Source organism: Haemaphysalis longicornis, unplaced genomic scaffold, assembly GCF_048455015.1.
Source record: "Haemaphysalis longicornis isolate Haplotype H1 unplaced genomic scaffold, Haemaphysalis longicornis Haplotype H1 scaffold_7, whole genome shotgun sequence".
NCBI classification, from domain to species: Eukaryota; Metazoa; Arthropoda; class Arachnida; order Ixodida; family Ixodidae; genus Haemaphysalis; species Haemaphysalis longicornis.
Window position 1 is genome coordinate 84,011,411 of NW_027526422.1, and position 14,526 is coordinate 84,025,936.

The 14,526-nt window shown below is 53.2% G+C and overlaps 1 protein-coding gene across 1 annotated transcript in view; it reads left to right on the forward strand.

Annotated features, from left to right (window-relative positions):
* LOC144146020 (uncharacterized) overlaps positions 1–14,526 on the forward strand; it is a 176,324-nt gene that overhangs the window by 39,079 nt on the left and 122,719 nt on the right. The window contains 1 exon segment of the mRNA XM_077677936.1: positions 2,968–3,003. Within this exon segment, the coding sequence (XP_077534062.1) occupies positions 2,968–3,003 (36 nt within the window).

Sequence of the window (14,526 nt, forward strand, 5' to 3'; positions counted from 1 at the left end):
TTGCGTGAAAGACCGATTTAGAGTGCGCGTTACGCGTGCTGCGTGCAACGGTCCGGGCGGATAGGGCTTAGAAATGCGGCTGAAAGGGTGCGCTTTGCAGTCTTTCCGCTCGTGTGGGCTCGTGTGTCCCAAGCTTCCTTTATATTCCACGCTCTCTCAATGTTTCTGGCGCCCTTATTTCCGAGAATCGAAGCGGCACGCATGCCCAACCCATCGGGCTTTTTGTTTTGTTTTGTTTTTCCGTCCTTTTTCTTGTCGCGCGTTTTGTGCGCAATGCCTTGTCAACGCGACTCCGGAAGCCCCTCGAATCGAGCTTGTCATGACGTGTCAAGTCGGGGGGAAAATGCTATGGCTGCTGAGTGCGCCTGACACGTTTCCTGCGCCGCCGAGTATGTGTTGAACGAAGGGAGCTCGTGCGTGAGGGGGCACGGGTAGATCTGTGCGCCGGGCGTGTCACGCGGTTCGCACTGGCTTGTCAGTGGACGGCTCACTTGGCCGGCACCGTTGCTCGTGTATTGTTCGCGTACGTTCGGCGTTTATTTCCCTAGCGCAGGTTTCTAACTCGAGGTGCGAAGTTTGTTTTATTTATTGTGGATCGTTGCTCGTGGAGGCGGGTTTGAGTGTTTTTTTAACCAATGCTGTGAGGAAAACAAATGGGCTGTCTGTAGATCTGCGCTAGCGCGCACTCTCGCGGAATTTCGGCGGTGAAAGCTCTGTTTCGTGGATTGTCGGATATCCTTCCTCCGTTGTGCAAAAGCTGCTGAACGAAATTTCTACTCTTTAACGTGTCTATTCTTTAACGGAAAAGACACTTGATGTGTGCGCAGGCGGCCGATAAAAAAAAAAAAAGTTCGAGTGTCACGGTCATAAACGTGTTTTTTTTTCGTCGACGTGCTATCCAGCCGTCTGCTTCACCAAGGCTGAGTGCACCTTCCTTCGTCCATAAACGGGTCGAAGCGCCTTTCAATTGAAAGCGGGCGTTGTTTTCTCCATTAAAGCGGCGACGACCGTCAACTGCGGCCCGTTAAAGGCCAACTGCACTCAAATTTCACCTCGGCCAAATTTGTTTTTAATGCGTAGTAAGTACCCCCAAATAAGCTGAGACACAAGTGGTAGCCCCGTGAAACGCCTCGTTAATCAGTCAAAAGCGTTTAAAAAGGCTCCGCCGCAGACCACTCTGCACCTGCCGGCGGATCGCGTAAACAGCCATGACGCGCCTGTGACGTTCCAGCCTACGGTGGCTTTTTCCTCTGGCCAGCCACGCAGCGGGAGAACCGGTCCAGCTCTGCTGCCCCGTGCGCGCGTAGAGCTTGCGCGCAGACATTCTCCCGAACTGGTGACCGTCCGGCCGCTCGCTGGACGGCTGCAACGTCACTGCAATGGCCGCGCTCTCCTCGGTTTCGGTTTCAAAATCGCCGATTTTTGCTGGCCGCTTGCGGCGTCCACGTGCGTATTTCAGCTGTTGTATTTTGCATGTTGCTTTCTTTTTAAGCAGACTATACGGAAATAGGGTTTTCAAGAAGTCGAAATTTTGAGTGCAGTTGGCCTTTAAGCACACAGGCCGCCAGCGAACGTGTTCGCGGTTGTATCGACCCGTTTGACCTTTAGGAAAGGAGCCTCTGCTCGTTAACGGTTGTGATAACTGCGGCCAGTGTTCAGGTGGTTGTGGTCTCCACGTGGGGTTAACCGTTACATGCTGTGTAGGTTGTGTGTGCACGCTTGTATTGGGGACATATTGAAGGGATAACGGTTTCACGAGTTGTCTGCGGCGCTTTTGTTGTCTGTGCCCGACGGGTAAATGCAGTAGACAACCTGTCCTGTTTTTTTTTTCTTTTTTAAGCATTTGCGATGCGTTGGCAGAACTTTAAAGTCGCGTTCGACTTTTGGTTGCTGCTGCAAGCGCGCGCATGATAATCTGCATTCTAGAGCATAGGATAAAACTATTCATCTGAATACTGAATTTCCGTAACTGAATAAAAACATGCTGTTGCTACCTGGTTTACAACAAGCGCAAACAACGAAACTATGTTATTGCGGCGGCCCAACCAGTCGCAGTTTGCAAAGGCCAGGAAGGTCTTTTCAGATGTGTAGTGTGTACTCAGCAGCGGCGTGCCGGCTTCATATCGATTGCATGAAAGGAGGCTCGGATTCGCAAAGGCAAACATTCGCGAAGGTTAGCTGGAAGTATGGTGAGCTCGGCGAATCGCATATTCGGATGAAGACTGGGCTTGCTAGCTCTTGCTTCCCGAACTGACGTTCTGTGCGCAAGGCTTAAAAGTCGTGTGTGTTTAAAGGCAGCAAATATGAACACAAACGCCGACTCCCACAGCTATACCTGACATTATTGAAAACGCGCAGAGTGTGCGGAGGTACTGACGCACAGAAAACCGCCTCCCTTTGGTTCTTCCCATCTGTCCCGTTGTGCGCTTGGCGACATGTTCGAGTGAAGCAACTCGCCCAGCGAACTGCGCGGGCCTTGTAAGCCGATAACTCGTTCTACTATAGCGTTACAACGTAAATGCCCTGTATGGCGACGGGACGCACGATTCAGCGTGCACAATGCCGTGCGCGAGGCTTTCAACGAAGGTTGTGCTTCGCACACGCTGCGGATGACACGTCAGGAAAGTCCTCTCAGACTTGAAAGGCTGACTAGGCTAGGAAGTTTATCCCCGTCCCGTAGTTTTTGTTTCCTTATCTCACCGGCGCCGGCCCTCTTCTCAGGCCTCGCTCGAGTTAGCTAAAGGGCCCATCAATCATGCCCGCCACTTGCTTAAACTTGTTAGACTGCAGACGACAGAAGGGCCGCTTTCGTTCTTTCTTTCTTTCTTTCTTTCTTTCTTTCTTTCTTTCTTTGTGTTGCGAACGCTGTAGGCGTAATAAAGACTCATTTGTTTTCGCCGTAGCGGGCGGCTTGAAGGCAGTGCGGGGCAAGCCTTTAATATTTTTTGCTTTTCTTTTCTTTTACAGTGCAGTACGCGGTCCAGTTCCGGACGTGGCTACATGGTGAGTTTTTTTTCTTTTGTGTTCCTTTCTGTTCCGTTTTATTTTGTCGTAGATAAAATTTGATTGATTGATTGATTGTGGGGTTTAACGCGCCGACGCAACGCAGGCGATGAGGCGCGCCGTAGTGGAGGGCTCCGGGTTAATTTTGACCACCTGGGGATCTTTATCGTGCGCCGAAATCTCGTACACACGGGCGTTTTTGCTTTTCGCCTCCATCAGAAAAGCGGCCGCCGCGCGTAGATAAAATTTGAGACACGGTTCTAGGTATTCTGAGCGGTTTATTATTGCGACCTCTTTCGAGCTGCGCGTAGTTAGCGTTTTATGCTTTGAGCATAGGAGAGTGTATCGCTAATCATAGTGTGATACTGCTTGCAATTGCGAGTGCTTAAATAGCGTTTTGTCCAAGGACGCGGGTTGGATTCCCGGCCGCGGCGGCCGCTTTTCCGATGGAGGCGAAAAGCGAAAACGCCCGTGTTTGCGAGATTTCGGCGCACATTAAAGATCCCGATGTGGCCTGGCCAAAATTAATCCGGAGCCCCCCACTGCTGCGTACCTCATCGCCTGTGTAGCGTCGGCTCGTCAAACCTCACCATCAATCAAATAGCACGCTCCATTCGCCATAAAATTTCGCAACTACAGAACATAGTTATAAGCGTTCAGTAAATCTGAAACCGCTAGCGGGCACGGCGATTTAAATTTCTGGTTTTGACATTGCCGCTGTGAGTGGGAATTATTCCTGTTCGCTTATTTCGTGCTGTGTTGGTTCGTAGTTTATTGGTCGGGTTCCGCGTCTTAGGGCGCGTGATGATGGCGTCGACATCACCGCCGTACAGTCTGCACATAGACGCTTTGCAATAAGCTGCTTTCCTTGCAGATTCGTGCATTTTTGTTCTCGGCGGGTAGTTTTACGAGTTCCCGCAAATACCAACACTTGCAGTCTGTTCTCGTTGCCGAACCGCGTCTAAAGATCGTGGGGCAGCTAGCAGAAAAAAATAGTTTAATAAAACACTGACTTCTCCGGTGCTGTTTACTAGATGGGGGTAACTGACTGCTGAAAGCCCGTCCGTCCGTTCCACTGCCGAATAGGTTTGGCCCAATCTTTGCATTTTCCTCCGCCCGATGGCTGACGACTGGAACTCTTCTCCTTCGGTGACCTGCCAGCGTCTTCTCCTTCGCGTGGCCGTTCGGGCGGCAGTAAACACGTTCCAGGGGCCGGTGCGTGCGCACGGCTGAGCCTACGAGGAGTTTTCTCGCGGCCTTTAGCGATAAGAGCAAGGCCGTTGCGCGCTCCTCGTGTCCTAACCTGCCGCCGTCGGTAAGCGACTGGCGTGTTCTTTGACCCACCCGGCCACGTACAATCGCGCAATCACTCCCTCTGCGCACACACCGCCTCTCCGACTTTCACAGATAGGCGCGTCGCTGAGAGGGCCTCCCGCCCCTTTTCCCACCAACTGAAAGACCGTGTTGACGCGGCCGCGACGCCCGGTTCCACGGTCTCTGTCGTGGTACCCGTTTCGTTTAAACGCACTAGAGTTTTGTAGAGTTGTAGCAGTCCGGAAAACCGTTCCCAGCGCTGTGCACCGTCGGTCCTGTGTGCGTGCCGCAATGGTTTTAAGTGCGAATGCACTTCTTAAGCGAGCCTGAATCGTCCGCCGCCGTAGTCCGCATAGCAACAGCTGCGGGTGCGCGCGCTCCTCGTCTTCCTTAGCAACGGGGGGAGATGGGCGCGCGCTGCCTGGCCGCTGACATGGCACATACCCACGTGGGGGATTGGCCAGGAATCGGGCGTGAGAAGGGCTAATGCACCCGCTTAAAGGAGTACTGACACGAAATTTCAAAGATGGGCGCGCGCTGCCTGGCCGCTGACATGGCACACACCCACGGGGGGGATTGGCCAGGAATCGGGCGTGAGAAGGGCTAATGCACCCGCTTAAAGGAGTACTGACACGCAATTTCAAAGCTGAGATCCGCTCTAGCAATCAAGTACAACGACAACACAAATAGGTGTCTGTGAATAAATGCATCTTTCTTTCTTTGTAGTTGTGTGTGTGTGTGTGTGATCTCTCTTTCGCGAACATTACCGAACAGCGCAAATTCAACTCGTGCATTCGCACTTTCACATTCTTCCCCTCGGGGAAATGCGGGGAATTTTTTCTTCCCTATCCTACTCTACCCCTGCGCTGTGCTGCATCAAGGTTGCTTCGGTTGCATGCTGGTGTACCTTCTGGCTCAGTACATTGATATCAGTAGCGAAATTTTTGCTGCCACGTTTGTGCGGATTGATGTTGCAGTGCGCGCTCGTTGTGGCTTCGAATGGTGGTGCAAAAAAATGAGACGCATTTGCGATATGATGCGAATATACCTGTTCATTCACTCAGAGCAAAAAAAAAATGTGTTTGTGTGTGTGAAAGGGGGGGGGGGTAATACGGCTTAAAATACATACGCACTTTAACGTAGCTGCTGTACTTAGCCACTAACTAGTCAAATTTTACTTTGCGTGTCCGCCTGCAAAAACGTCACAATTTGTTCTGTTTACGTATTCAGGGTGGCAACACTTAAGCTAAAAGCAAGAAAGCTCGCGCCTGCTTCACTACCGTGCCTGCTTCACTACAGTGTAAAGGCGTGTACCCTTATTAAAGCACGGTAAATAAGACACAAGTGGGAGCGAAGCCGAACATTACTTGGCCGAGGCTCACGCCGTGAGACATACCTGCCAGGTATACGGCACAAAGCCCGCGCATTGATCACGTCGTCCCAATAGTTTACCCCGGGGAAAGGAAACCGCTGCTCTACTTAAGCTAATTTTCCTGTTGGCAAACATGAAGCAAGGACGGCAGCTTGTGTCGTTGGACCTATACCCCGGCGTCTTCACGGGAAGCATTCACGTCAAGAGGGTGTGCATCTTCCCCTATCCGGCAACCGGAAATTGCGTCAGAACCGTGGCGCTTCCTGTGGTGCTTTGGCGGCTGAATCGATTGCGCGACTACACGCTCTCGCGCCAAAAGATGTCATCACCTTTGTATTCACGCCCGGCTGCCTTCGGGAACATGCCGAGATTGTCGGCTTCCTAGTCACCGTTGGCCTTTTCTTTTTGCTTTTTTTCCCCCTACTTCCTTATTCGGTGGCCCCACACACCGTTTGGCTTCCGGGCTTGTTTTATTGCCTATTGTTCGTTTCCCCCCCCCCCCTTATCTCCGGCTATCTTCAATATGTCCAACTGGCTTGTAGTGTGCTCCCTCTCGTCTCCCCCATATGCCTCGCAAACACAAAAGCTGGGCTGATAGTGGCGTTGGCATTTTGTGAAAATACCTACCTCGAAAGGAGTAGTCAAGGCATTGAAAGGAAGTCGGCAGAGACGAGCGCCGTCTCTCGATTTAAGGTTTGTTGCGAAAAGCTGAACACGTGGGCTGGATAAGTGGCGGCAACACTGGGACTGTCTCGGACTCACCGCGGACTCCCCGAGAAGCAGTCCGGCATTCGATTTTCCCATGTGTCCCCATGGCTTCGGGTAATCCTTGGACTACCCGCGGGCTATCCGCGGTGAGTCAGAGAGTGCAAATCGAAGAGCCCCACCGAGTGCGAATGACTGGCGAAGGTACGGCTTGAAGCCAAGAAATACAAGATTATCGTCTACACGGGAAATAATGTCCAAACACTGCAAGAAAAAAAATATGGGTGCACTCTTACGGCAGCTGGCGAATACACAACAATAACAGAGATTATTTAGTCACATTGATTAATGAGACGAAACTATTCACAGTGCGGGGTGACAGACAGCTGGTTGGTTGGTTGGTTGGTGCTCGAGTGAGAATGTTTGCCCAAACAATGGTACTTCCCGCGCTTCGAAGGGACATCAGTCACGCTGAAGCTTGGTGAGCATCCTCATGCCCTTCCGTGGTATGTCGAGAGGGTGGCCGGTTGGTTTCAAGATTTACCTTTTCCTGTCATGGTTTGTGGTCTTCCTATCTCACAGTATGCATAACCCTAGCATTGCACAAGGTAGGCATTCATGCACACTGCGAGGAACCACCATGGGTTCGAGCTAGTTGAGCACGCTCACGATACTGAAACGCCGTCGCGCCAACTTGACACCGCCTCTGTTGGGCAGGTGGAGAAGGGGGCGACAAAGGAATATGCCCCGGGTACGGAGGGAAGACGTTTATTTTATACTAACATTCTAGTCACATATTTTACAGTCCCAATTACATAATTTACAGTACAGGTGCGTACTTCCCGTTAGGTGAAAGGGGTGATGGGGCGCCACGCGCAAGTGCGCGCGTTTCGTCGGCGCAGAGCCAGTGGGCTCTTCTGTCAGGGCAAATTCCGGGATGCGCGCACGTTGTGCGCGCGCGCATCGCCGTGCTGGCCAGATCGGCTCGCAGCAGCGAGGGAGACGGGGCCCATTCGCTCACAGGCGCGTACCGCACGGCGTGATCGTCGAGTGGTAGGTACGGCCTTACTATATGCAAGCGTAGGGGCAACAGGAGCAGCCTTAGGCACGGGCCGCAGCCGGAAGGGCTGGTGGGCTTTCGCCGGCGCAACAGAGTTGCAGCCGGCTGGTAAAGAAAGCGTCACATACCTTCGGCCAACGCCTTCGGCGTCCTGGAAGCGTCTCCCCGAACGGACCCCCGCGCAGGGCGCGCGTTCGCGTCCCGGCGAGAGTCGGGTTCGGGCATCGTTCAAACGGACCAATGAGGTGAGGTTAGCTCCGCTACCAGGGCGGAGCGCCCGCTGCGTGACAGTGTTTTATCGCCGCAACGGTCTCTGCAGGCTTCACCTCAGGCAGGAGTTTGAGACGACGGCTCGGCTGTGCGCAGTGGCGCCGAGACGAGCCGGCATTTCGGGGAGAGAGGGGAAAAACGCCGCGCAACGCCACAAACCCAGTGGTCGCGCAATGGCTTGGGCGTCAGGATCCCCACAGGTTTCAAGATCTCTCGGATATATCTGAAAGGGGAGCGGCTTCCGCCATAGTCAATCCCTCACGCTGCCCCTTCTGACGTCGCACCCTCGTGCTGTTCATTTTGTGCGCGAATCTCAGGATGCTTTGCTTCTTTTTTTATTTTATCTTGTTTGGTGAGTATGATGACGTCCTGCCTGCTTGTTTCAATTCGTGCTTGTGTCAACAAAGCGCGTTTGAAAGTTAGCGCTTGTGCCCGTTACGTCTTTCTGTGCCTGTCCGTTTTGTGCGCTACACGGAGATATATGGTTCAAGATCCCTGCTGACCGCCGCGGGTAACTTAAATATCGTCAGATTCTTGCAATAAACTTTCTAAAAGTTGCGAGACATCGCTCGTTTGCGTCGTATGGGTCTTTGTGCCTCGTCCGGTCTTTGCGCTCTATTTCCGGTTAATTTGGCGCGAAATTTTAGACATATTAGAGCATAAGGGTGACCTAAATAGCGCTAACTCGCCGCCCAAGTGCAGATGGGATGCGGTGAGACAAGTGGGTGGGTGGGTGGGGGGCGGGGCGTTGATGAGCTTTCGCGGGCAGTGGATATTGCATTCAAGTTTCCAGCGTTTCCTGTAGAATCTGGCTTTTTCTATCAGGCAGACAGAGAAAAAACGTTAACCGAGTGGCAGACAAAGGTGTTCTCGACAACGAGGCCGTTACGGAGCGCAGACGCCCAGGGTGTGGAACAACTCGTGGGGGAAAAAGACGTCACCGATGAACGGTGTCTCCTGCCGCTGTGGTTTGGAAACGGAAGTGTGCAGTTACGATGTCGGGAAGTTGGGTAGAAGACCTTTGAGGGGGGCTGGGTGGCGTTTCGGTGCCGCGTTGTAGTAGGCACACCCGCTCCTCTCTCGACGTGCTGCCGCAGGAGATCGATGCCGCTGCGGCCCTGCGCTGTCGGGCCAGTGGCCCCGGGCGCACCGCAGAGGAGAGGCCCCTCTCTTCTCAGTCTCTGGGCTGCACTCGGCCGCGCCTCGGTATGTGGGGCTGCGGTGCGCCTCTGCTGCTGCAAGGCGCACCCTGTGTTGTGGCCGCAAGGGAAAAATCTCATCTTCCTTTTTTTGGTCCTTCACTCGTTTTCTGCCTGCTTGAGGAGCGTTCGCTGCTGATGGAGACGGAGCGAGAAGGGGGCGAGCGAAGGAAAAGAGCGGGGAGAAAGAAATGGCAGCCGTTTCGTTCACCATTTACAGGAGTGGATAGTACGTAGTGAGGTTTGCATAACTGTGCACCAGGTAGTTGTTGTGGGAAGCACAACTCGTCGAGGAAAGAATTCTTTTCTGGACCTCCACAGACTACATTGATAATGAAACTTGAACATTACTTTGTCAGATGTACTGCAACTAATTAGTGACGTCTTTCCCAATCATCTTTTCCATCCCCTTTTTAGCCTCCACTCTGCATTAGTCATTCATTCTGCGATGAAGTACCAGCTAGCCCGCTTAGGCACCCTAACTCGCTTAATGTGGGCGGCCTTACTATTGCTGATCACTTCTTCATGGTAATGCGTTGGGGTTTTGCAACGAACGCTTCGTGATTGGGAGCGGTTGCTCGGAGCGGAGTGTGTTCTGAGCAACGCCCTTCGTGAGACTTTCGTTTTCCTCGTTTTGTCATTCGCTCGGAGGGCCCTCTCTACATTAAAGTCGTTCGTCCATTCCGCGAATCGTCCAGGTCGGTACGTGACCAAAGCTGCGAAACTTACTGCGCGACGGCGTTAATGCGGAATGTCGCTCTGCGCGCACGCGGCTCGCATTTTTAAAGCTGGGCGCGCTCATAACTGCAACGCATTCCTTCCAACGTTTGGCACTCTCCCTCCCCCGTCTTGGAGCTTGAATTAAAGGGGGGTGGGGGGGGGGGGGGGGGTGGGGGACAAAGTGTCGCATGGATGCGCGTTGGCACCCTTCTCGCCAGTGCTGGTGAAACTTGCCCGCGGCATGCTCCGCCGTGACGTGCACCAGCTAGCTGGCTTAAACGCTTCACGTATTATGTCGCCCGCGGGGCGCGCTCTTCCCCGAAAATTGTACGCGCGTGCCGACAACAGCGGCTCGCCAATTTCCCCCGGCGGCGGCGGCGGGTAATTAAGGGGGTGACTGATGAACCGCGAGGGGTGTCAACCCGACGGGAGGGAAGGGAGGGGCTCGAAAGTGGAGCCTGGTGGCAGGGAAGGGTTGAACTCAGCGGGAAGGGCACTTGTCGTTTCTCGAACGGCGCGCCGCCAAGCGGAGGCTGCGGGAACGAAAAAAAAAAAAACAAAGGGCGGGGTTGGCGGGGGGGAGCGCTCGAATTCCGACCGCTCTCCTCCAACACGGCCCGACAAGCGGTGCGAGGCACGCCCAGCGGGTTCCTTCGGGGTTTGCCGCGGGCGCGGCACTCCGCTTACTGACCCGTCCCGGTTAACGCTTGGCGGGAGCCTTTAATTCGATAATGCGCGCCTCATTAGGCGTGGGCAGCAGCGGCCGGCGACGCGCGTGGCCGGCCGTGCGGGGAAGCGCCGCGCAGGGAGCTTCTCGTATTACTTATCCCCGTGGCCGCTGCACAGCTTGCGTCCCGATGAGCCTTGTTTTGGGAATGGTAACGAACGAGCCGCTTCGCTGCGTCGGAGTGCGTTCTCCTGCGTGGCTGAGCTCATTCGCGCCGGTCCCACGTTACTTTTACCCGGGCCCTGGAGACGGAACGCTTCGTTCTTGTGGCCGCAACTGATACGTGTTCGGGGGTTCCAAATCTAGATTACAGCGCAGGCCCTGCTGCGTTTGCCAGAGGGGTGGTTGACTCGACGTGCGAGGTGTGGGAACATACCGAATAGGTGATGCCTGACGTAATCGTAGTCTGGTACTCCACAAACTTCGTAACCCGTGAACCTGCGTTAAGCCCGTCGGTTTACCGTGCGCCTTGCAATGAAGCCCCCCTCCCCCCCCCCCCCTCCCCCATACTACGTGTTTTGTGGCAAAGCCACCCCTCCCTCCCTTGCCCCCTTCTTTTATTCATAGAATCATTCGTTGAACAGAAAGAAATGTGTGTGGTGCACAAGTTGCCGGAAACGCGCCGCATTTCAAAAGCGGAGGATTTTGAATTATTCTAAATTCACAATGTTGACAACTTCCTTTCTCACAGAGTGGGAAATTAATTCGAATATAGCTGCCTGAAGTTCGCAAGCAGAATACACCTCCACGCTCTTCCAATAGCCGATACCACGGTGAGTAAAAAATTGGTCGAAAGAGAACCGCCCTCCACCGCCCTCTAGCGGAAGCCTATCTTGAATAAGCTTCCACCGTGCTCGAAAATCACAGGAGAAAACTTTCGAGGTTTGACGAACGTCTGATGTGGCGCACTGTTCGCTTATTAGGGACATTTGTTTATCGAGACATTTTCGACAAGGGGGAGGGGGGGGGGTAATTGTGGTTCAGGTAGCGGGTGAATCGTTTCTGGGATAGTGCCTGATATGAGTCTCTGCCGGGCGACGGGAAGGTTTACGACTTGTGAAGATCCACACCGCAGGGCGCTCCAGGGTTGTTTAATCCAACGCGTCTGTTGTGTTCCCTGTCGAAGGCTCCTCTCCCCCCTGCATCACCTTCGAGTGTGCTCCGACCTGAATTACGATCAGTTTCGCAGAAGCAGTTTTTTACATTCATGTCCCTTCACGGGACGTGTGTCCTGCACACTAGGCCTTTTCTCTTTGAAATTTCGTCGTCTGAGGAGGGAACGGAGGAAGGGAAGCTTTTTCGGCGCGTCTTTTACGACGCGCCGCTCGCGTATCGCGCGCCGTGCCGAGTGTGAAGAAGGTCGTTGCGGATCGAGCTGCGGCTCGTTCGTACCATTTACGGCCTCCTCCTTCTGCACTTCTTTATTGTCGCGGAAGCGATAGCGTCGCCCACCTCGGCCCCTGCACGTTTTCTTACGGGCCCGAACAGGCTGCTCGCCGCCCGCCATTATGGCCTCTTGATCCTAACCGCCTAGCTTGGGATCTCTTTGCACGTAGGGTTTACACGTCCGTACTGCGACCCCTCTATCGACTGGGAGCTCTGTTTGAACTCCGCTAGGCGTAGCTGCCTGCCTCTCTGGCCCTGTCGCTTTGGCGCGTATTTCTAGAGGAACCGTTCCGACGTTCATTGCCAGGATCCTCGGCGCGATTTCCGCGTTGGGGTTGGGCATTCACTGCACGCGCGGTTAAGGGTTTTGGGAAGAGGAAGCCGCGTTGCGTTCGTCTGATGGCTCCGTATTTGAGTGTTCACATGTCTCTGAAGACACCCACGTCTGTTGGGCAATATTCCTGCGTCCAAATTCACACCGCGTAAGCGAGACCAAAGAACGAAAAGGTGAGTTGAAAGAGGTTGTAACGGATAAACTGTTTATAGTTAAAAAAAAAAGTGATTTTCCTGTAAGCAGGTCAGTGTTTTGACGTCAAGTCTGGCGGAAAAGCCAACTGTAGCGCGCTTCGAAAAACTGGCACCCGCTTAACGTCGCGCGCCAGTTGGATGATTATAACGGCTCGCAGTTTAGTGCGTTGGAGGTAGCCACACACTGCAACTTCTTCAGCGAGGAACAAAGCGAGAAAGGAATATGCCTAAGCGTATTGCGTCACAAACGGGCGCACGCGAGAATGAGCGCATTCAGTTCCACGTAGCAGATGTAAGCGGACTCCTCAAATCGCCCCATGTCAGCGGTTACGTTAACGAGCTGCGGCGAGTGCCGCCTTGTACCTCCGTCCTATTTCTCTTCCGCGAAGCACGAAGTGCTGCGGGCACTTCTCACCGAAATGCTCTTACCCGCAACTGTCGTAATAACCCTTTAACTCCGCTATCAGATGAAGCGAGCGTCGCGTAACAACATGCGCTATTGCATATTTCTCCTTACCGTCTGTTTGTCTGTGTTATCTGGTTATCTCAGACACTGTTCTCCGCGAATTCCGCGAGCAGAGAAAGGAATTAACTGCGGAGCGTGGAAACTGGGCGGCTATAATGGCGCGCGCGCCTATCGCAAGGCCGTATCATTTACGCCGCTGTTACACACTTTCCAGGGCATAACGCGACCATTTCGCATTCGTAGTGGTCGTGGCAATCAGCGTGTAGTGACAGGCGGTCTTTAGCGCGCGTGTCCGAAGTATGATTTCTCCGCCCGACGACAAGCCTCTGCTGTACGCGGCGGCATCTATTTCTTCCTTTCCACCTCTTTCGAAAGAACGTTTGAAACGAGTGTCGCGCGTGCTGTGGCGGCGGTACGTACTTATCGATCAAGGAAGTTCGTTTATTCTTCTTCTTCGTCGTCGGTGTCGTCGCGCTCGAGGAGCGGGCGGACACGATAACTCGGGTATTTACAGCCAGTTTGGACGACTTTCGAGGCGTGCCTGCCTGGGGCGGGAGGGGGAGCGGTGTCGTATTTCAGCTGGCGTGGGACACAGCTCGGAGCAACCACTTAATGCTGGCTATCGGCTTGCCAAACTGATAATCCCATGGCGTGCTAGAGAGAAAATACGCCTCGCTTCGACGGGTACGTCGTCTGCGGGAACCCCACGTGGGATTCCTGTTTGATGTAGCTCCGATAGTGGGCCTAATTTTCATATTAATGGGGTCGACCGGTGATAGTATCTAAATGCACTTCGTTCGTGCTCCTATGGCTGCAAATCCGCCTCCTGGCTCCGTTTCTGCGGTGTTTGTGTTCACGAGCACGAGTTAGATGTCAACCTGTTTCGGAATATATAGAGAAATTTTCCACTTATACGAACTTTGGCATCTGAATATTTTGTGCGATATACCGGAATGTTTATTTCTTGTCGGAGTTGCGGTAACTCGCTTCACTTTATTCAAATACAGTGCGCTTGTGCAAGCGTGAAAAAAACGTCTCGGTCCTCCTCTCCTCGTATCTGGCTTTGCGCGAACTATCCAGCTTTCCGATACCCGTAAGGGTATCGCAGTTGTGCCCGCTTTGATGTTTTACACGCAGGTATACAAAAGCTTGGGTCTACTTCGCCCTTTTTGTCTAGTCGTGAGTGGCGAACGGGTCGGCAAAGGCTTGAACCTTCGCGCAGCTGCCTACCCATTCGTTGTATTTTTTTCTCTTTCTTTCTGGTTCATGCTCCCCTCTATGTCGACCTGTGATCTGGCCGCACATATGTTTCCAGTGTTTACCGTTTCCCCCGCGTGGCCTCGTGCGTGCGATTGCTGGGGTCACAGCTGCGCAGTCGTGTGCATCCGGCCGGTTCTCTCCCGCCGCTGCTTGAATTCTATAATTGCCGCATTTATGTTTCCCTTATCTCGGTCCTGTTATTTTGCCGAGTGAAATCGCACCGATTATACTCCCTGCTCGTCTCGCCGGAAAGCGAAGCGGGTGGTCATTAATTTGCTGCGGATTTGGCAGCCGGTAATAATGGGGACACTAAACTCGTTCGGTATGAAATGCAAAGGTTAAATTGACAATAAAGCTGTGTTTGGGGGAAGGGGGGGGGGGCTATGAAATTGATAATGGCGACGAAAAACTGGCAGATAGCTTTTGTAGCGGCAGTGGCTTGACCTCGTTGGGTTATTTTCGCTTTATTTTTATTATTATTATTTTTTTTTTTCGCTATTGGGGTGCTCTGTGCGA